At 36.0% G+C, this 22,438-nt stretch overlaps 1 protein-coding gene across 1 annotated transcript in view; it reads left to right on the forward strand.

The window, feature by feature from the left end:
* Window positions 1-20,376, forward strand: part of PKHD1 (PKHD1 ciliary IPT domain containing fibrocystin/polyductin) — a 507,893-nt gene extending 487,517 nt beyond the window's left edge. Inside the window, exon 66 of the mRNA XM_049765224.1 lies at window positions 19,910-20,376. Within this exon, the coding sequence (XP_049621181.1) occupies window positions 19,910-20,376 (467 nt within the window). The remainder of the gene's footprint in view (window positions 1-19,909) is intronic.
* The last annotated feature ends 2,062 nt before the right edge of the window (window positions 20,377-22,438 follow it).

The raw sequence follows: 22,438 nt of genomic DNA on the forward strand, positions 1-22,438 counted from the left end.
TTGATTCAATTTCAACCAAGGATAAAACAATTTTTGATATATAGTGTCATATATAAATATTATATATTGTCATGTTTAATATTCAAAGACCTACAAGTTCTGTTTACATCATTAGTTTTATTTGGGGTACTTTGGATTTTTTAATAGCTTTCTATCCATTTGACAAGCAGCAGTGGAAACTCGTTTTTATATGACTCTAGGAATTCTTCCCACCATTGTGAAAAGTATTCTCTCTGATTTCACGATACTGAATGCATATATCCTTAGAAAGCCATTAGGCTTTCCGTTGTGTGGGGTTGCTTATTTGTTTTGTTTTTGTTTGTTTTGCTTTGTATTTTTATCTATTGGTATCTCTCTTTCCTTCAAAGCCAATGATTCTCAACTTGGGGCAATTTTGATCTTTGGGTAAAGTATTAAAAAACTCATCACTGTTTTCTTAAAACTTTCTTATTTAAACAAAATATCAGAGTTTTCTTTGATTTTGGAAAGAGGGGTATAGACTTAATAAACACATTTAGAAGGTACTTCCTAATGACTATTAAATAATTATCTTATAATGTATTTTTAGTAATTTTCAAGGGTCTCTCCCTACAGTTATATGACAGTATGTGTACTCTATTATAGTAGTTTACCAATATGATTCAAGCATAAAAATAAATATTTCAGTAAAATCAAAGAACAGGTCCAGACTGTAAGCAATTAAGAATAAAGCAATTTCAACAAACACCATATATTTGTAGAATTTGAAGATGGAAAAGAATATTGAGAGAAAGAGAGATTATCCTGTTATATGTTTATTCTTTCTTGCTCCTATCATACTGTTTCAAATCATATCATACTGTTTCAAATCCTTTTTGCTAAGGGCTTAACTGCCTCTTTTATACAAATGCAGATTCACACAAATTCCAGGAAAGAAATCTCTGCATGCTCTGTCATAGTTTGATTTTGTGCCAATTTTTTATAAGAAAGTAAGCCATCTTTAATTTTTCTTAAAGGATTGTATTATTTATTTAATTTCACAAAACTAGTAAAGGTTGCTGATTTACATATTTTGAGTCCTAATAGAGAGCAAAATGGAACACTGTTCCCTTTATGATGCTTTTTACTGAGACCCTGTTTTCTCTCCCACTTTATTTACTACAGTCTTTGTCTTTGAGGATGGATACTGCTGTTGATTCCAATTTTGCATTTCTCAAATCATAATACACTGACGCCTGACCACTATTCCCTTCTATATTTATTTATTAGTGAAAGCCATGCACTCAAATTTGGGATTGCAAATTTAACCTGAGTAAAATAAAGCAATATGTATTTGGTAGCATAAGCCTTGGGAATATATCTCTACCACTGACTATATGTCATGTAATTTGCAAAATTAAAGTAAATCAATTTACCATTTTTATAGATAATTCATTTTTTGTTTTGTTTTGTTTTGGTTGGGTCACACCTGAGAAGTGCTAGAAGAGGGGAGTTCTCTTGGCTCTGCAATCAGAAGTCACTTTCGGCAGGCTCGGGGACCATATGGGATGCCAGGTATCAAACCCAGGACAGCCGTTTGCCAGGCAAATGCTCTTCCCACTGAACCATTACTCTGGCCCCCTTTTATATATAAATCTTTATCAATGGCAGGGAAAGATAAGAAGAATTTTCACTTTCAGATATCTAGAAACAGAGAAAAATAAAACATCAGGACTAGAAACTAATGTTTAATTACCCAAGTTCCAGGAAATTTAAATTATATTTGGAATGTATACCCATAACCTAAAGTAGAAAATTATGGGCATATTTCCATTTAAAACATAATTAAAATCTAACACTTATATCTTAAGACTTGTCAGGGGTCAGAGAGACAGCATAGAGATTAAGGTACTTCTGAATACAGTTGACTTCAGTTTTATCCCTAGGGTGCCCCCTGGGGTTCTTGTACTGAACCTGCAGTCCAGTTGTCAAGAATTACTGGCAAGGGGTTTTGTTTGGGTCTCTTGAGCCCAGCTTCAGTAGTACACAGCCCACACACCTCCAAAATAAATCTTCTTCAAATTTAACTAGGAATTCGGGAATGCTAACCAAAGAAGATGGAGATTTACTAATCTACTTGCAACCAAGGTGTATTATTAAATTTAATAAAGGAATATTAGAGGAAGTCTTTACATGATGACAAACATTATTTTGTTCTTTCCATGATTCCATAATTTGTATTTTGTAATGTTGAAAAATAAAATTCATGATAGTAAATTAAAAACAACACATAATATTTTGTGAGGATACATTTTTAAATGATCTAAAAGAGGCAACCATGAACTCTTTAATTTATCAATAATTTAAGTAATTCACTCAAGTACCTATTAATAGGCATAAATAATAATGTCTAAATCAGGGGTCCTCAAACTTTTTAAACAGGGGGCCAATTCACTGTCCCTCAGATCATTGGAGGGTCTGACTATAGTAAAAACAAAACCTATGAATGAATTCTTATGCACACTGCATATATCTTATTTTGCAATAAAGAAACAAAACAGATACAAATACAATATGTGGCCCGCAGGCCATAGTTTGAGGACAACTGGTCTAAATTAATAATATTGTTAAGACACATTATAAAAATAAAAATAAGAATATAATGTCTTAAAAATTCACAGATATATTAGACTTAATATCAATCATGAACAATTTTATAACCTTGGCAATTAAATAAATAATTGTAAAAATGCACTTTATTAAATATTCACATTAATTGAAAAATTCGGGCTCCCTGTGTGTGACACCAGGCGGGGAAAATCCGCGAAAGTACACCGGCCCAGTGGGGCTCAGCTGTGAAAGACTGTGAGTGTGACCTGTCTATGTCTGTCTACTGTCCTCTTGCGTGAAACTCTTGCGAGTGGGGCAAAAAGAGCCTCCAGAAACCTCGCTCGCCCAGACGCCATTTTCAGGGAGGGACTTCAGAGCATAAAAACCGGCTATCCTTTGCAAAAGCTGGCTCCCTGTGTGTGACACCAGGCGGGGAAAATCCGCGAAAGTACACCGGCCCAGTGGGGCTCAGCTGTGAAAGACTGTGAGTGTGACCTGTCTATGTCTGTCTACTGTCCTCTTGGTGAAACTCTTGCGAGTGGGGCAAGAGCCTCCAGAAACCTCGCTCGCCCAGACGCCATTTTCAGGGAGGGACTTCAGAGCATAAAAACCGGCTATCCTTTGCAAAAGCTGGCTCCCTGTGTGTGACACCAGCGGGGAAAATCCGCGAAAGTACACCGGCCCAGTGGGGCTCAGCTGTGAAAGACTGTGAGTGTGACCTGTCTATGTCTGTCTACTGTCCTCTTGCGTGAAACTCTTGCGAGTGGGGCAAAAAGAGGCTCAGAGGAGCACGGCCGCTCCGCTTCGCTACGCGGCCGTGCACTCTTTCTAAGGAAAGAACTCCATTGCAACAAGAAGGAAAAATCACACTAAGAACGGCGCTATATCACAGAAGCAAACATTTCTCTCTGGACTGTCTTCTCTGTTACATGCTCGGGCCTAAGATTTGACCCAGTGTGAGGCTTCATCCACGGAGGACTCCCCTCCCTTAGAGGCAAGTCAGCCCATCCAGAAAGGGAGGAGCCAGAGGAGTGTGCTGCCTACATCATATAGACAATGAATACCACTACAACACGTAGAAAAACCCACAATACAAATGTGACAATGGGGAAACAGCGCAGGCCAGCATCAGACATAGAGAATGAAGATGACAATTCTGAGGACCAGATAATGACTGAACAACTAATCAACCTCTCAGATAAGGACTTTAGACTAGCAATATGGAAGGTGCTCAACAGACTCCAAGAAACCATGGATCGAGTTGAACAGAACACTAATAAGAACCAAGAAAATATGAAGGCAGAAATGACAAAACTCCAAACTGAAATAACATGTCAACTAACAGGCCTGAAAAACTCAGTAAACGAAGTGAATGACAAAATGGATAAGCTCTGGGACAGGGTATCAGAAGCTGAGAATAGACTTGGTGCTGTGGAAGATGAGATACATAACAATTCCATACAGCAGGAGAGATTGGACAAAAAACTTAAAGCAAATGAGCAGACAATGGAAAAATTAGTCAAAGAATGGGAACAGACGAAAATAGAAGTCTATGATAAGATCAACAGAAACAACTTAAGAATCATTGGAGTCCCAGAGACCCAGGAAGAAAATTTCCAGGAAGAATCAATGGTCAAGAACATCATTAAAGAGAAACTTCCAGAGCTAAAGAATATATGTGATCAAATCCTGCATGCCCGAAGAGTACCAACCAAAAGAGACCCCAGAAAAACCACCCCAAGACACATCCTAGTCACAATGACAAATCCCACAGATAGAGACAGAATTCTGAAAACAGCAAGATCAAAAGGGGAAATCATGTTCAAGCAAGCTTCCCTGAGATTTACAGCAGACCTGTCACCAGAAACGCTCAATGCCAGAAAGCAGTGGTGGGATATTGTGACAAGACTGAATGAAATGAATGTTTCACCTAGAATACTATACCCAGCAAAACTCACTTTCCGGTTTGATGGAAGAATACATGGTTTCACAGACAAAAAACAGCTCAGAAACTTCACAGACACAAAACCAGTCTTAAGAGAAAAACTGAAAGACCTAATCTAAGACAAGACTACCCAAAAGACACACCAAATTTTGAAATAAAGATGGCATTAAATCCCAGGACAATTCTTTCTCTCAACGTCAATGGACTAAATGCACCAGTTAAGAGACACAGAGTGGCTAAATGGATCAAAAAACTCAATCCAACCTTCTGCTGCCTACAAGAAACGCACCTGAATAGTCAGAACAAACATAGACTCAAAATAAAAGGCTGGAGAAAAGTTATCCAAGCAAACAACACCCATAAAAAAGCTGGAGTGGCCATACTAATATCAGATAATGCAAACTTTATACTCAGGAAGGTTGTAAGGGACAAAGACGGACATTTTATATTAATCAAGGGGTACGTAGAGCAGGAAGAATTCACTCTCCTAAACATATATGCACCGAATGAGGGGCCAGCAAAATATTTAATACAACTGCTGACAAATCTGAAAAAAAATATCAACAACAACACAATAATTGTGGGGGACCTAAACACGGCTTTGTCAACACTGGACAGGTCAACCAGACTGAAACCCAACAAGAATATACTAGACCTGAGGAGAGAAATGGAAGAAAGAGGCCTAGTGGATATATATAGGACACTCCATCCCCAGAAACCTGGATACACATTCTTCTCCAATGTACATGGGACATTCTCCAGGATAGACTACATGCTGGCACATAAAACATACCTCCATAAGATCAAGAGGATAGAAATTTTGCAGACTACCTTCGCTGACCACAAGGCTCTGAAATTATTTGTGAACTCCAAAGGGACTCAGAAGAAACACTTTAACACCTGGAAGTTAAACAGCCTCATGCTCAATAACCAGTGGGTCCGAGATGAAATCAAGGAGGAAATCAAAAGGTTCCTGGAAACAAATGACAATAAAGACACAAACTCTCAGAACTTATGGGACACAGCAAAAGCAGTACTGAGAGGAAAATTTATAGCTTTGCAAGCACACATCAGGAAGGAAGAAGGAGCTTACCTGAGTAGCTTAATGACACAGCTAATAGAACTAGAAAATGCTCAACAAAAGGACCCAAGAACAGGAAGACAGAAGGAAATAACAAAGCTGAGAGCAGAAATCAACGAAGTGGAAACTCAAAAAACAATCCGAAAGATCAACGAAAGCAGATGTTGGTTCTTTGAAAAAATAAACAAGATTGATAGACCACTGGCAAACCTAACAAAGAAAGAGAGAGAGAGAAACTTGATAACTCGTATCAGGAATGAAAAAGGAGAGATCACTACTGATATGACAGAGATTCAAAGGGTAATCAGAAACTACTTTGAAAAACTCTACGCCACTAAAAATGAGAACCTGGAAGAAATGGATAAATTCTTGGACTCTTATAATCTTCCACGGTTGAAGGAAGAGGATGTAGCATATCTAAACACCCCCATCACCATTGATGAAATTAAAACAGTAATCAAATGTCTGCCGAAAAACAAAAGCCCAGGTCCAGATGGATTCACTAATGAATTCTATCAAACTTTCCAAGAGGAACTACTGCCAATCTTGGCAAGACTCTTTCATGAAATTGAACAAACAGAAACACTTCCAAATAGCTTTTATGAAGCCAACATCACCTTGATACCTAAACCAGACAGAGACGCTACCAAAAAAGAAAATTACAGACCAATATCACTGATGAATGCAGATGCAAAGATCCTCAACAAAATCCTGGCAAATAGGATTCAATGCCTCGTTAAGAAGATCATCCACTACGATCAAGTAGGTTTCATCCCAGGAATGCAAGGCTGGTTTAACATCCATAAATCTATCAACATAATACACAACATCAATAACAAGAAAAATAAAAACCACATGATCATATCAATAGATGCAGAGAAAGCAGTTGATAAGGTCCAACACCCATTCTTGATCAAAACTCTCAGCAAGATGGGAATGGAGGGAACCTTTCTCAATATAGTGAAGGCCATCTACCACAAGCCAGTGGCAAATATTATCCTCAATGGAGAAAAACTGAAAGCCTTCCCTCTAAATTCTGGCACAAGACAAGGCTGTCCTCTCTCACCACTCCTATTCAACATAGCACTGGAAGTACTTGCTATAGCGATTAGGCAAGAAAAGGATATCAAGGGAATCCAGATAGGAAAGGAAGAATTCAAGCTCTCACTGTTTGCAGATGACATGATACTCTACTTAGAAAACCCTAAAGACTCTATCAAAAAGCTTCTAGAAACAATAGACTCATATAGCAAGGTGGCAGGCTACAAAATTAACACACAAAAATCAATGGCCTTTCTATACACCAACAGTAATAAAGAAGAAATGGACATTAAGAAAACAACCCCATTCACAATAGTACCACACAAACTCAAATATCTTGGAATCAACTTGACTAAATATGTGAAGGACCTATACAAAGAAAACTATAAAACTCTGCTCCAAGAAATAAGAGAGGACACACGGAAATGGAAACACATACCCTGCTCATGGATTGGCAGGATTAACATCATCAAAATGTCAATACTCCCCAAGGCATTATACAGATTTAATGCCATCCCTCTAAAGATACCCATGACATTCTTCAAAGAAGTGGATCAGACACTTTTGAAATTCATTTGGAACAATAAACACCCTCGAATAGCTAAAGCAATCATTGGGAAAAAGAATATGGGAGGAATTACTTTTCCCAACTTTAAACTGTACTACAAAGCAACAGTTATCAAAACAGCATGGTATTGGAATAAGGATAGGTCCTCAGATCAGTGGAATAGGCTTGAATACTCAGAAAATGTTCCCCAGAGATACAACCATCTAATTTTTGATAAAGGAGCAGGAAATCCTAAATGGAGCAGGGAAAGCCTCTTCAACAAGTGGTGTTGGCACAATTGGATAGCCACTTGCAAAAAATTAAACTTAGACCCCCAGCTAACATCATGTACAAAGGTAAAATCCAAATGGATTAAAGACCTCGATATCAGCCCCAAAACCATAAGATATATAGAACAGCACATAGGCAAAACACTACAGGACATTACAGGCATCTTCAAGGAGGAAACTGCACTGTCCAAGCAAGTGAAAGCAGAGATTAACAGATGGGAATATATTAAGCTGAGAAGCTTCTGCACCTCAAAGGAAATAGTGCCCAGGATACAAGAGCCACCCACTGAGTGGGAGAAACTATTCACCCAATACCCATCAGATAAGGGGCTAATCTCCAAAATATACAAGGCACTGACAGAACTTTACAAGAAAAAAACATCTAACCCCATCAAAAAATGGGGAGAAGAAATGAACAGACACTTTGACAAAGAAGAAATACGCATGGCCAAAAGACACATGAAAAAATGTTCCACATCACTAATCCTCAGGGAGATGCAAATCAAAACAACGATGAGATACCACCTCACACCCCAGAGAATGGCACACATCACAAAGAATGAGAATAAACAGTGTTGGCGGGGATGTGGAGAGAAAGGAACTCTTATCCACTGCTGGTGGGAATGCTGTCTAGTTCAACCTTTATGGAAAGCGATATGGAGATTCCTCCAAAAACTGGAAATCGAGCTCCCATACGATCCAGCTATACCACTCCTAGGAATATACCCTAGGAACACAAAAATACAATACAAAAACCCCTTCCTTACACCTATATTCATTGCAGCTCTATTTACCATAGCAAGACTCTGGAAACAACCAAGATGCCCTTCAACAGATGAATGGCTAAAGAAACTGTGGTACATATACACAATGGAATATTATGCAGCTGTCAGGAGAGATGAAGTCATGAAATTTTCCTATACATGGATGTACATGGAATCTATTATGCTGAGTGAAATAAGTCAGAGAGAGAGAGAAAAACGCAGAATGGTCTCACTCATCTATGGGTTTTAAGAAAAATGAAAGACACCCTTGTAATAATAATTTTCAGACACAAAAGAGAAAAGAGCTGGAAGTTCCAGCTCACCTCAGGAAGCTCACCACAAAGAGTGATGAGTTTAGTTAGAGAAATAACTACATTTTGAACTGTCCTAATATTGAGAATGTATGAGGGAAATGTAGAGCCTGTTTAGGGTACAGGCGGGGGTTGGGTGGGGAGGAGGGTGATTTGGGACTTGGGTGATGGGAATGTTGCACTGGTGATGGGTGGTGTTCCTTTTATGACTGAAACCCAAACACAATCATGTATGTAATCAAGGTGTTTAAATAAAAAAAAAAAAAAAGAGTCAGATAAAAAAAAAAAAAGAAAAATTCAAGGGTACAACAAATAGTTAAAGCCTGAGAATGTTTTTGGAAGTCATAAGTTGTATTACCTAGTAAAAGTCACCACTGACTAGGAATAATCCTGAAATCCAACCTACCTTTCACAAAGAAGAAATATAAATATATATGATATATATCATATATATGATATATATATTAGTATCCCTAAAAGTGTATCAAAACCATCAATGGCATTCTAGAATGCTTCACGGGACCAATCCCTGATAGGTCCTCAGGGACTCAGGGATCCATTCTAGTCATATTTCTCCCATGGTTCAACGGAACGACCAAGAATGTAGTTTCTGGTTGGTCCCAGAATTGTAGGGACTACATGGTGCTGAGAGTTAAACTGGGTTTGCTGTGTGCAAGGTATACACTTTAACCCCTGTGTTTATCTCTTTGGTCCCCTTTCCCTGCCACCTTTCCATTTTAATGGGGACATACCAACAAGATAGAGGTGGGAACAGCATGTAATTGGTAATGCTTTGATACTATTCTTCCTCCCTAAACCCAAACATACTACTGAATGCCTTAGGATACATATCTGCTATAAATTCATATTTTTTATCTAATTTGTCTGAGATCTAAGCTTCCTGTAGAGGTCCTAGATCAAAGACTCTGATTCCTTCTGATGTCGGCGCTGACATATAATGTGTGCTGACTTAGTTCTGTCTATAACCTCACAGTGGGAGGTGACCAGCCTCCCTGGGCACCTTTACACAGTGCACTTTCATTTTTACTGGGGAGTCTGTCAGGTATGTTGCTGATTGGAGCTTCCATGTAAATAATTCATGGGAGACTTTTAAATGTTTTGAAGCATGCAAAGAAAAGCTACACTGTGTTAGCCTTTTATGAAGGATGCAAACTTGAAGAACAAGGGGAAACAGATATCCGGTGACAATTTCTCAAAATCAGATAACAGTTTCTTCAACAGATTGAAAGTAGATGCCTTGCAGTGTTTGATTCGTGTCATACGAAGTAGTATTGGTTTTGCCATGGGATAAAAATTCAAAGCTTTTTTTTTATTTTTCAAACTTGCTTCTAGCTGACAACTTATTGTTCTTTGGTTATTTGCTGAGCTTAACAAAATATCCCCTTTCCTCCTGGTGTGAGCAATAATCATAGAAATGACATGAGATTCAAATGTAGCACATGACCAGCCATAATAATAATAAAAAGATTAATGACATAAAAATAAAAGTTTTTCCAATCCAAAAGGAATTCAAAGTCCTAAGAGATAAATGAAACTCACACAAGGAGAGGTGATCAATAATAAAGGTAGTGCACAAAACAAAAGTGAAACCCCAGTTTAAATTTGAGGCATGGACTCATGTGGTTTGAGTTGACAAAGAGCTGAAGATCCCACAGGGAAGGTAGGATAGTATAAAAGTTATCATAGCTCTAGACAATACAATTGTTTTTGGAGTCAATTACCACCAGAGATACGAGGTAAAAACGTGTTGGCAAAAGAAAGAAAAACATGAACAACAAGAATTAGACTATTTATTATTGAATCATAAAAGCAAAACAAGCTACACTATTAGTATTTTTACTAGTCAAAAGAGTGTTACACATATTTATCGTCTTAGAATAGATCTCTTTTGCTATCAAATTAAGGTATGAAAATGGTATCTCATTCATAATACTGTCTCATGTTGTATGACATTAATTTGAACACATTCCCAGATCACAAAAGAATCACAGTGTACATAAAAATAAATTTAATATACTGCTGGAAAATTAGCATTGACATCATATTAATTAATTGTGTAGTAATAAGTGTGGAAGGCACGGATTGGCATGCTGATAGTGGTTTGGCTACCTATCTCTCTTGAGATTATGATACCAATCTTTCTATTCAATGTAAAGTATGTAAAAATGATATTCATACATATGCCATTCTTCCATGTATCCAAACAAAATTCTTTTTATTTTATTTCTCTTCCTTCTTCTCTTTTTCCATCTTATCCTTTACCTTCCCCTTTACTTTCCCCTCCTCCCCTCCTCCCCTCCTCCTGTCTCCCCTAATTTCTTCTTCCTCCCTCCTCATTTTAACTCCTCATCCAGCCCTCCTCTACCTCTTCCGCTTTCTTCTTCTCCTCATTTTTCTTCTTTTTCTCTATTTCTATTATACCTCCTATTCCTTGTCTTTCTCTTCCTTTTTTTCCCTCCTCCTCTTCCTTCACACTTGGTTATTCTTAAAGCTTAATTCTGATTCTGTGCTCAGGGATCATTCTTGACAGGGCTTGGTGGACCATATGTGGTGCCAAGAATTAAATTCAGTCAGTTTCATGCAAGACATCCATCATATCCGCTGTACTCTTTGTGGTCCCAAACATGATTCTTCTTAACACCACATTTCTGTCTTGACCTGGACTTATTGTGGTGATTAAAATACAGACTCTGCAACCTCAGATCTTTAAGTCTGTAAAATAAGTAAGAATTGCCACTATTTTGTATGTAGTCTTGGAAAGTTACTTAAACCTTTTGTACCTCAACTTCCCACCTTCCAAGAGAGAACTTATAATAACACATTATTAGAGGGTTGTTTTAAGGATATTTATCTAAATCTGGATCTGTCTGTAGTAATTGGTATAATTGTTATAGAAAAAATTCTTTAAATAAGATACTAACATTGTAGTATATGTAGATCTTGAAGCACAAGCCTAGCTACATGACATGTCTGCAATATTATAAACCAAAGTTTTCTTAATGAAAGTAAACACTGGAATATAAATTATTTTTATTTTAATATTTACAGATAAAAGATTCACAAAAGACAATATACTAAGGATCAAGTATGCATTATGCTATTTATACTAAATAATTATCAGCTTAATTTTCTTCCAAGATTATATATCAAATGAAAATAAATAAGGGTGTCATCATTACAGGATGATTGTGAATTTAATTTAGTTTCTTAAATTTTATTGTCCCCTGTGTCCCTCCAGGAAAGATTCCTGAGTGTAAAGCCCTGAGCACCACCAGGAGTGGCTCCTAAACAAAAATTTCCATAATTTTATGAAATTATATTAAAATCTAAATAACGATGCCTTATATTAATAAAAATATAGTGCCTCTTTAAAATTCAATGTATTCTAAATATAAGAAATTGTCAAGATTTCTGCCTGAAGAAAGTGAATGAATATGAGTTAAAGGACAGAGAATTGTTAAAGTTGGATTGGTGTTGAAATGTTATATGCCTATACTCAACTTGTACATCATAAATCTTCAATTAAGATAAAAATTATAAAGAGGAGCCAAAGAGATAGCATGGAGGTGGGGCATTTGCCTTCCATGCAGAAGGTTGGTGGTTTGAATCCCGGCATCCCATATGGTCCCCTGAGCCTGCCTGCCAGAAGCAATTTCTGAGAGTAGAGCCAAGAGTAACTACTGAGCGCTGCCAGGTGTGACCCAAAGACAAACAAAAAAAATCTACTTTGAATAAAAAAGTCAAAATTAGTTTGGAAATACTGAAGAGTAAATAACAATTTATATTTAGTAAATAATTTTAGTTAAATTAGTAGCAGGCTTAACTGTTTTTGTAGAATAGTCTTACTTTGCTAAGTGGCGTGGCTGTGAAGAATTTTAGTTAATTTATGTTAAATACATTTTCCTATAAATATATATAACATACATGATGGATTATATGTCACATAGGTTATATATCCTATCAAATTTTATGAAATATTTAACTTTTTATATGTATGGCTCTTGCCATTGGAACTTGGGGAGCCTGGACTACCCCACTACTGTTCAAGCCCTCTAGTGTTTGTGCTCAGGTGCATCTAGAGCTAATCTGGCAATGGAAAAGGTGGATGTGGCAATGTTACCAGCAATCCCAATCATGCATGTAAGAAATGTGCTGTAGCACTTGAAGCATATGTACCTGACCTCATTTCTATGTATCAAAATAAAGTTTTTATTTACAACTGGTAAATAGTAGCAAGAAATTTAAGACACTTCTGAAACGAGGAAAATATGGTAATTAAGGAGAAATTCAATTTATTTGCTGAAAGTAGAATGTAGAGATTAAATATGTATACAGATGTAAATAGTAATATATGTTGTTTTACATTTCTCAGAGATTTTGCTCTGCACCTTACATCAAAATGCTGAACCACAAGCTGAATTGTTCCCCCACCCCATATACACACAACATGTGCCTCTATTGGAATTCTACCTTGGAGCTGGCAATTACCTCATCTAGTAGAACACGTGGAGAGGTCTATGCATCTCCTTGAGATCTCTGATTACCACCATATGTGGCACCCATAATCAATTAACTATAAAAATAAATAATCTGGGCTATCAGCTGAAAGTTTTAAAATATTGAAATCATAAGATAATATACGCTTTGTTAAATGTGCTTGTAAATGTTTAAGCCAATGTTTTTATCCTTGATTTCTATAAAACACTTCCATAAATAGTCTGCATATTTCTTCATCCAGTAATCCTTATAAATAATGACACCATGATGACACAACTGCTGATACTGGTCCTTTCAGAGTTTAAAAGAAGCCAGATCATATTGTACCTCAATTAATTGCATGAAATTATGAAATGGAAAAACAGTTTGTTGTATGTTGCTAATAAGAAAACTTAACTTTGGAGGTTGGAGAGACAGTACTGCAGGTAGGACATTTACCTTATGACAAACCTGGGTTTGATCTTCTGCATCCCATTTGGTTCCCCTTAAGTACTGTCAGCAATAGTTCCTGAAGGCAGAGCCACAAGTAAGTTCTAAGCAAACCCAAATAAATAATGAATATTTTTTTTTAAAAAAAGGAAACAAATTCTAGGGTTAAGTTACCTATTTAAGTAACTGGAAACTTCACTAAGCCTATGTTGTCAAATTGCAATATCTTTATTGGCACAATGCAGGGGATAAGTGCCAGGAGGGTTCTCTCTGTCTCTCTCTCTGTGTCTCTGTATCTCTCACTCTATCTCTCTCACTCTCTTACTCTCTCTCTCTTATACATACACATGCATACACAACACTCCAGTATGTGAAAGTAGGGAATTTGTCTCTGTGAAATTCCCTTTTAGATGTCTAGTCCAGAAAGTTACCTCTTTCTTGAACATTGTTATTAACAGAAATGGTGTCTGTTATCAATATTCAATATTGAAGTAATTGCCACAGAAGTTTAAAGCAGAACAAGATTAAGTTCATACTTTCAAAAAGGCCATCATTAGTTGAGTGAAAATGTAAAATACATTTAATTTTTCATGCCAATTTATAATATTCACTGAACATAAATTTATTGTTAGCCTCCACCACCAGAAAATCGCAGTCAACAGTAATATAGCTTTAGGAATATTTTCATTTTCCATTTGTTTATCTTTATAGATATCTGAAAAGTTTTTTGTTTTAATTTCTATTGCTGTAAAAATATATATTCTTTTACTTTCCCTAGAGTACAATGCCTCCAATGCCTTGTATTTTATCATCTGTGTGCTTTGTACTAAAGTTCACAACCCATAATCAGATCATCAATAAATATCCTCATACTGTTATATTTGCCTTTAGAATATTTCTGTTAATACATATATATTTGACTGCGGTTACTGTTTTTTAATAATATTTCTCTCATACTACTGCAATAGCCTTCTAATTGACCTCCCTAATTCCCTCACAGTTCATTTTCTTTAATTTTGAAAATTAAATTACTTTAATTTCTTCCCGAGATAGAAAAGATCAGTCACTGCCCTACTTCAAAACTTTCAGTGACTCCCCATCTTCCAGGAGATAAATTATAAACTACCTAGTAGAATTTTAAAATATTTTTATTTTGATTAGTTCTTTAAATTATACACACTTCCTTCCACTCATCATATATCCCACACGCTAGAGATTCTCTGTAAATTTTAGGAGTCCCCAGTATATATTGTTCTTTCATGTCACCTTTCCTTTATATATTCTATGTTCTACATAGAAATCCCTACCCAACATTTTGTCCTTCAAAACTGAAAGTTCATCCTTATGGTGAATATTTTCTAAGCACTTAGATTGGGTTAAGCATTCCCTGTTCTGACTTCCCTGGTATGTTGCTCTTAGATAATTACACAAGTAATTATAAGGTTCTAACCTTAATCAATTTAGAGGTCTGTTTCCTGCAGCCTCTGGAGAGCAGGAGACATGTCCCCAGGAACTTTCTTTTCCCAGAATCAAGTACATATAGGGTCAAGCAAATTCTATATTCTCCTGCTGAATATCTGCCTGCATTATTAAACATGATCTTAGGATTGTTCTTATTCATTGCTCTATTCCCAGCCCTTCCATCTGCATGTGATTAGTAAACAGTGAGTGAATGAGCAAACTAGGAATCCAATGAGGAAATATAGTTCTCTGGAGACTCAAAACAATTTCTCCTGAGATTCAGTTTGAGCACCTGAAAATAGTTTCTAGAAAAAGGCTAATGAGAGAGTACAATTTGGGTACAATTGGGGGTAAATTTGGTTACTTCTCTCTTTTGATATACTGCATCTGAGGCTTCTGAAGTGTCTGAAGAAAAATATTCCTAACTTTGAGTAAATGAATAAATTAAATATAGGAGTAAATAAAATGACAAATGAATAAAATTCCAACTGAATCAACACTTAAGAAAAAAATTTTTTTGTTTTTTTTTTTTTTTTTGGGCCACACCGTTTAATGCACAGGGGTTACTCCTGGCTAAGCGCTCAGAAATTGCCCCTGGCTTGGGGGGACCATATGGGATGCCGGGGTTTTGAACCGTGGTCCTTCCTTGGCTAGCGCTTGCAAGGCAGACACCTTACCTCTAGCGCCACCTCGCCGGCCCCATACACTTAAGAAAATTAATGAAAATGGAACGTGCAGACAAAACATAGGTAGGTGAAGTAGAAGTGACAGAGTTGGGGAGATTCTAAAAATTTAGATACCTGAGACCAAAGCGATAGCACAGTGGGTAGGGCATTTGCCTTGCATGTAGTAGACCTGGGTTCAAACCCTGGTATCCCATATGGTACTCTGAGCCTGCCCCCGTGCCTGCCAAGAGTGATTTCTGAATACAGAGTCAAAAGTAAACAATTAAGTGGTGCCAGGTGTGTCCCAGCAACAAAAATTAGATACTTATGACCTTAATAAATGCTACTTTTTATTTTTTATTTTAATGTTTATTTACATAGTGTTTCTTCTATCTACGTTAGATGAAGATCAGTTACAGAGCTACTTACTCCGAGTATATTTTGTGTAGAAACACCAAAATGTAACAGTTGTAGAATTTTTTAGGGTTAAAGTAGGAGGAATTTGAGTCAAGCCAGCTAAATTTGAAAAGCATAACTACTCTTAAAAATTTTTATGAACTAGGACATGACATATAACCTTTTTGTGTTTTTGTTTCTTCATTCTATAAAATTAGGACAATGATAAGACTAGTCTCGTGACTATGAGAATTAAAGGAGGAATGGATATAAAACTTCAAGAATAGCTTCTAGTAAAACTCAGTACTATATGAGCAGCAATTTCAGTTATGACCATTTTTATCTACCAAACACTACCACATCAAAAGCTCCAGACAGTAATTGGCATTATTCATCATACTTAATTTTCCAACAGTCCTTATAAGATAAATGTCATTGTTTTGCATATGAAATGAGGCACAAAAAAGTCAAATACAATTTTATTATTTATTCAGTATGTGAGGGACTTAGCAGAAAATCTAATCACAATTTTTGATTCCAAGCCTTTGTCTTTAGATTCTATCTTCTAAAACTTGTAGAAAATATCTCTTAGATATTTACTAGCAAAAGCAATGATTTCAGTAGACTCAACTTAATTGTTCCAGTAAGACTCTAGACAGTACAAGTTTATCATCATGCACAGCTGAAGTAACATGATAGATTATATAGATAAGGCAGGCTCACTTTTTAAACCTATAGAAGCTTATGATAATGCATCCTTCAAAGAATTAGAAAAAAACAACATGACAAAAATGCTGAGATCACATCTTTGTCAAGGTCAGTTTCCATGCTGCACTGTCCTGAGGGTTCTATTTATGCAATAGAAAGGTAAAATAAAAATAAAATGTCAACATTAAAAATGATTATATTTAGTAAATTGTTAAAGTTGTACCTAAAAGCAATATAAAATTATGTGACTAAAGCTGAGAAAGGTTAAAGTAACAGAATAAAAATCAGAGTCTTTTAGCAGTAGAAGGCAAACCTATAGCTTGAACTCTAATTGTGTGATTCAAGTTCAGTATTTCTAACAATTTTCAGCCAGTTGGAAGGATTTGATGCAAGGATAAAAAAAAATGCAGCCTAACTTGAGAACTGTACTATGAGTAATTTCTGAGGCCTTCCCAGCAGTACTTACTGGCCCACAGGGCTGCATCCAGAATACTTGAGGTGCATGTGTTGCTGGGAATCTAAATAGGGGTTGGCTGCATGCAAGATCTTAACCCTGTATAAGTAATGAATATTAATTACAGATTATAAATAAGGAAGTGTGATTTGTTGTGTTTTTTTTTTTTTTAGTAAAAATCTAAGTTTGAAAGTAGTTTGAAATTGGTAAACTGATATAACTTAATCCTTAATCATTTGGAAATATCTTTCCAGGAAATCTAGCTATGTAAAATGTGTGCTTAATTGCTTGAGAACTACCATATTTTCTGGCGTATAAGACGACCGGGTGTATAAGATGACCCCCTAATTTTATAGTTAAAACATAGGTTTAGGCCTATATTTGCTGTATAAGACAGAATGTTCCTGTGCTGCAATTGTATCTTCCACAGTGAGCTAATCATAACAAGCAAAGGTCCAAAGGTTATACTGTAATAGACTCCTCTCTGATTCTGGCCAATCTGAGCAGGCTTTTTACAGTGTAGATTCAGGTAAAGAACACTGTATAATCTGCATGCATCAAAAGCCTGCTTGGAATGGCTGAATTAGAGAGGTGTCCAAGCACCCTTGCAGTGATTGGTGCAAGATCGAGTTGAAAAATTTGTTCTGTGGCAATATTCAGACAATTTTCGTTTAGCGGCATATTGAAACATTTTTCTGTGTATAAGACAACCCCCGATTTTCAGTTGACTTTTTTTGTTTCAAAAGTTGTCTTATATGCTGGAAAATATGGTAATTCTATTCATACTTTTTTTTAAAACAATCTAAATTTTGTATTTGTTTTTTCTTTTACTTCATTTTATATTTTTATATTATCTAACAATATTTTTCTGTTTGCTATATGTAATTATTTGATATAACATGTATTTATTGTTCTAGTGCAATACTTTTCAACATCAAATATTTAAAGTTACTCAATTTTTCATTGAAAGTGACTCAGACGCCTAAGAGCTGGCTCAAAATCAGGTGAAAAATCAAAGAGCAAAAATGGTAAATCTTCAAAATTCTGAAAAGCAGACAAAAGATCTAAAAACACATACAGCAAAATGACTACAACCTAAAAAGCATTGGGCAAGCATAATTGGCAAATTGTTTATTGAACAGAAAGCATAAGGCAACTTTGTTCTGTATAAGACTTCTGTATTTCCTATATCTGCTCTTCTGTGTGCTTCGTTTCAAGGATCACGTAACCAAATTTCTCTTATGCAATCAAGTTTACTTATACAAATTTAAAATATCATGGCATTTGAAAAAATATAACCTTAACTAAAAAAATAGTTTAGGCATAAAGGTTTTAATCTAAACAATGGTAATTACAAAGGAATTTATTATTTGGAGTTGGTCATATTAAAACAAATATGAAGATTTATAGCAAAATACTTTCTGCTGTGCAATGGTACTGCAATAGCTTTACACGCATTTATTTTAAACATAATAAGATACCCGATTTAACTAGCATGCCTAAATAATCTTAATTATTGCAAGATATTAATTGAAAATTGCAAAACTTCATATTTAAAGGCTTTTTTTCAATATGTCAAAGTGTGTATGTACTAAAATAATTTTTAATTAGAAAAGGTTCATTTTTAAAGACATTCCTTTTTTCTGCTGTTTCTCTCTTTTTTTAATATATTTAATTTTTATTTAAGCACCATAATTACAAGCATGATTGTAGTTGGGTTTTGGTCATAAACAAAATACCCCCCTTCACCAGGGCAACATTCCCAACACCAATGCCCCCTCCCCACTGCATTCTACTTTTCTCATTCTTTAACATTGTCATGCTAATTGTTAGTGTAGTTCTTTCCCTAACAGCATTCACCACTCTTGAGGTGAGTTTCCAACTGTGAGCTGGTCCTTCCAGCCCTTCCAGCCCTTAACTTTATTGTCTCTGACCTTATTACAATATTTATTTACTTAGTCAAATAGATATTTCATTGACTTATAATACTATAAAATTTAAAAGCATAGTTTCACACCCTTTTCTGTGCAGAATACTCACAATACCCATTACCAAAAACACTCTTCTTATGTGTCCTCCCACTCTTCCTTCCCTATTGCCTCTGGTTACCATAATTTTCCCCAAGTCTAGGAGCTTCACCAAAGCGAAACAACTAGATTTGTGCTTGTCTTTTTGCTTCAGTTATTTATATTAAACGTATTAGCCAAACCATCTAGTAATTGTACTTCACTGTCTTACTACTTTATTTTTAAAAGTATTTTAATTTTTTCATATTTTACAATATTGAAATCATCGTCTTATGATCACACTACTACCACAGTCTTTTCTTTATGGTGTCCAAACTCCTCTACCACTTTCCTACAGTCCCTTGTTTCCAAGTTCTATTGATCATGTTTCAGGATTTGTTTCCAATGGGGATTATCCATTTTCTCTTTTTCCCCTGTATTCTAGCATATGAATTAGAACTTCCAGTATGCATCTTTTTTTTTTTATTCACCTCATATATAGGGACCCTGTACAGTTTTATCCTAGCTGAAGCAAACTGCAAATTGCATCTTTTCTTATGGCTGAGAAATACTCCAAGATGCCATAATTCTTTACCCATTCATCTATTGTCAGACACTGGGGTGATTTTCAGATTGTAAATAATGTTGCAATAAATATAGGTGTGCACATCCTTTGGATTAATTTGTATATGTGTTCTTGTCTTTTCTACTTTTTTCTCCTATAGATATGAGGATGATGGTCATGTCAGGACAGCTGAATCAGGTTAGTCAACAGTCACTGAATGGCGTGTCCAGGAGAAAGGTTAGACGTCCTGCAGGTCGGAAGGAGGATGGCAAACAAATTGCGGCTTCTCTGTCTGCTCCTAGCATTGCCAGCATCCCATCTCATGCACACACCCGTGCTCCATCCTACCCTGAGCAGCAAGTAAACCTGAAGGAGACAGGAACTTGGAGAAAGGCCCAAGAACAATTGCTCAGATACCAACTGGCAGGTCAAGATCAAAAATTGCTTCTTCACCCAGACCTCAGACCAGATGTGCCGCAATTTCAGGAGCAGGGACAGTTGGGAGAGAAAAGTGGCAACTTGGAAATTTCTCAGAAGAAACCCGCTGTGAGTGCTACTAAGGCATTTTGTCTTAATTCAGCAGTTCAAGAAACTCTTCAGAACAACTGTGATCAAGAAGCAATTTAGACATTGGGACCAAGATGAAGAAATTAATACAGACCTATATAAAGTGTAGGATTGATGGGTCAGAACAGTGGGAACAATAGAAATAGTATGATCTCTTCAACTTTAAATTCAGAAGTACTTTTACAAATACTTTGAAAATAAAATATTTCCTTTTAAAATGCTGTGTTTATCACAGATCTTAGTCCAAATCAATTATCTAAAATATATCAAGTAAAATAATTATATTCCCATTGGATATATATTATTATGGGAGATGATATCATGCCTCTTCAAAATATTGCACATAAAAGTGCAATATCCTTTCACCATTATCCTCTGTACTCCCTCCCTTCCCTGTTATTCAGATCTATTCAGAATCCAAATTGGTTTCATTAAACATTGACTCCAGTGCTTTTATATATTACAAAAACAAGTGAGATAATACAATATTCATCTTATTCTTTTTAAAAATTTTATTCTATTGAAATCATTGTGATCTACAAATTTCTTCATAGTGGAATTTCAGATACACAGTGAGTCAGGGCCATTCCCATCAGTGTTGACTTCCATCAATCAGTGAACCCAGAGTGCATCCTAGACCATCACCCTTTGTGCACCAAGCCTGCCAGTATAATAGGCCCATTTAAGTTTAGATTGTTAAAGTTTAGGTCTCTTGATTTCATTGTCATTAACTTTGGCTTGGTTATTTAGTTCTGTCATTATTTTTTCTCCACCAATATTTCTGAGACCACTTGGCCCCAACCCCAGACTTTCTCTTTCTTTTCTTCTTTGTTTTACAGAAAAATGCAGAAATGTGTGGTAAAATAATCTGGGGCTGAAGTGTTGGCACAGCAATAGGGTGTTTGCCTTGCATGTGGCTAACCCAGGACGGACCCCTAGTGTCCCATATAGTCCCCAAGCCAGGAGTAATTTCTGAGATCATAGCCAGGAGTAACCCCTGAGCATCACTGGATGTGCCCCCCCAAAAAAGTAATTCATATCCCAATGTTCTAGGAACAAGGTGGAAGCCTCTATTTAAAACATTTAAAAAAGTAAAAGAAAGAAAAGACCAAAAAATTAAAACATTTAAAAAAGTAAAAGAAAGAAAAGACCAAAAGGGTGTGTGTGGTAGTTTGTTGTTGTTGCAACAAAAGATGGGGGAAATAGAAAGGAAAAGCCTTTGGCCTAAAACAGGAAGACCCTACCCATGAAGACTCTGCCATAATGCCAACTGCAGGCATTGGGTATAGTAAGTTGTTTAACATTAAAATATTTTCCCCCAAGTCAGGAGCAATTTCTGAGCTCCTAGCCAGGATTATTGTTTGGTTGTTGTCTTTATTGCTGTGGTGCTTTTCGGGTGTTTAGTTTGAAGAAACCGCTTACACTAGCAGCCCAGAGAGCAAAAGAGAAGGATATGGGATTCATGCTGGGAATGAGGGAGGTCGAGGGGAGAGGGAGGACAACATTGGTGGTGGAAATGCCCCTGATTTAATGTTACTATATATTAAAAATTTTACTGTGAATGATTTGTTGTCAAAATAAAAATTATTATAAAAAAAGAATTTTTTGGGTTTTGTGAAATTAACTTTTGTGAGAAATTTTATATCCCAGTTATCAAAACTTTATCGGATGTGTTGAGTGCAAAAGTTTTCTCCCATTTAGTTAGTTGCCTTGTGATTTTATCCCATGTTTCTTTTGCCATACGGAAAATTTTTAGTTTGATGTAGTCCCATTTGTTTACATTTGATGCTAAAGCTCTAGCCATTGGTATCCTATCATCAAAGACTTCTTTGAGGTATAAGCCTTGAACTGTTTTGCCTGTTTACCTTAATAAATTTTTTCCTTAATAAAATTTTATTTTATAATCTCAAGGTCTTTAAACCACTTAAAATTGTCTTTTGTAACTGTGGCTAGTGCCCCCACGCATATCATATATATTTAAAATAAGAATGGGAGGATAGACTCTCAGGCTGGGAAGAGACCAGTTCGGGTGGGGGTACCATATATTTTCAAAATAAAAATGAGAGGATGGACTCTCAGGCTGGGAAGAGGCCAGTACTCTTTACCTACTTGCTTACTCTCA

This window comes from Suncus etruscus, chromosome 18, assembly GCF_024139225.1.
Source record: "Suncus etruscus isolate mSunEtr1 chromosome 18, mSunEtr1.pri.cur, whole genome shotgun sequence".
NCBI classification, from domain to species: Eukaryota; Metazoa; Chordata; class Mammalia; order Eulipotyphla; family Soricidae; genus Suncus; species Suncus etruscus.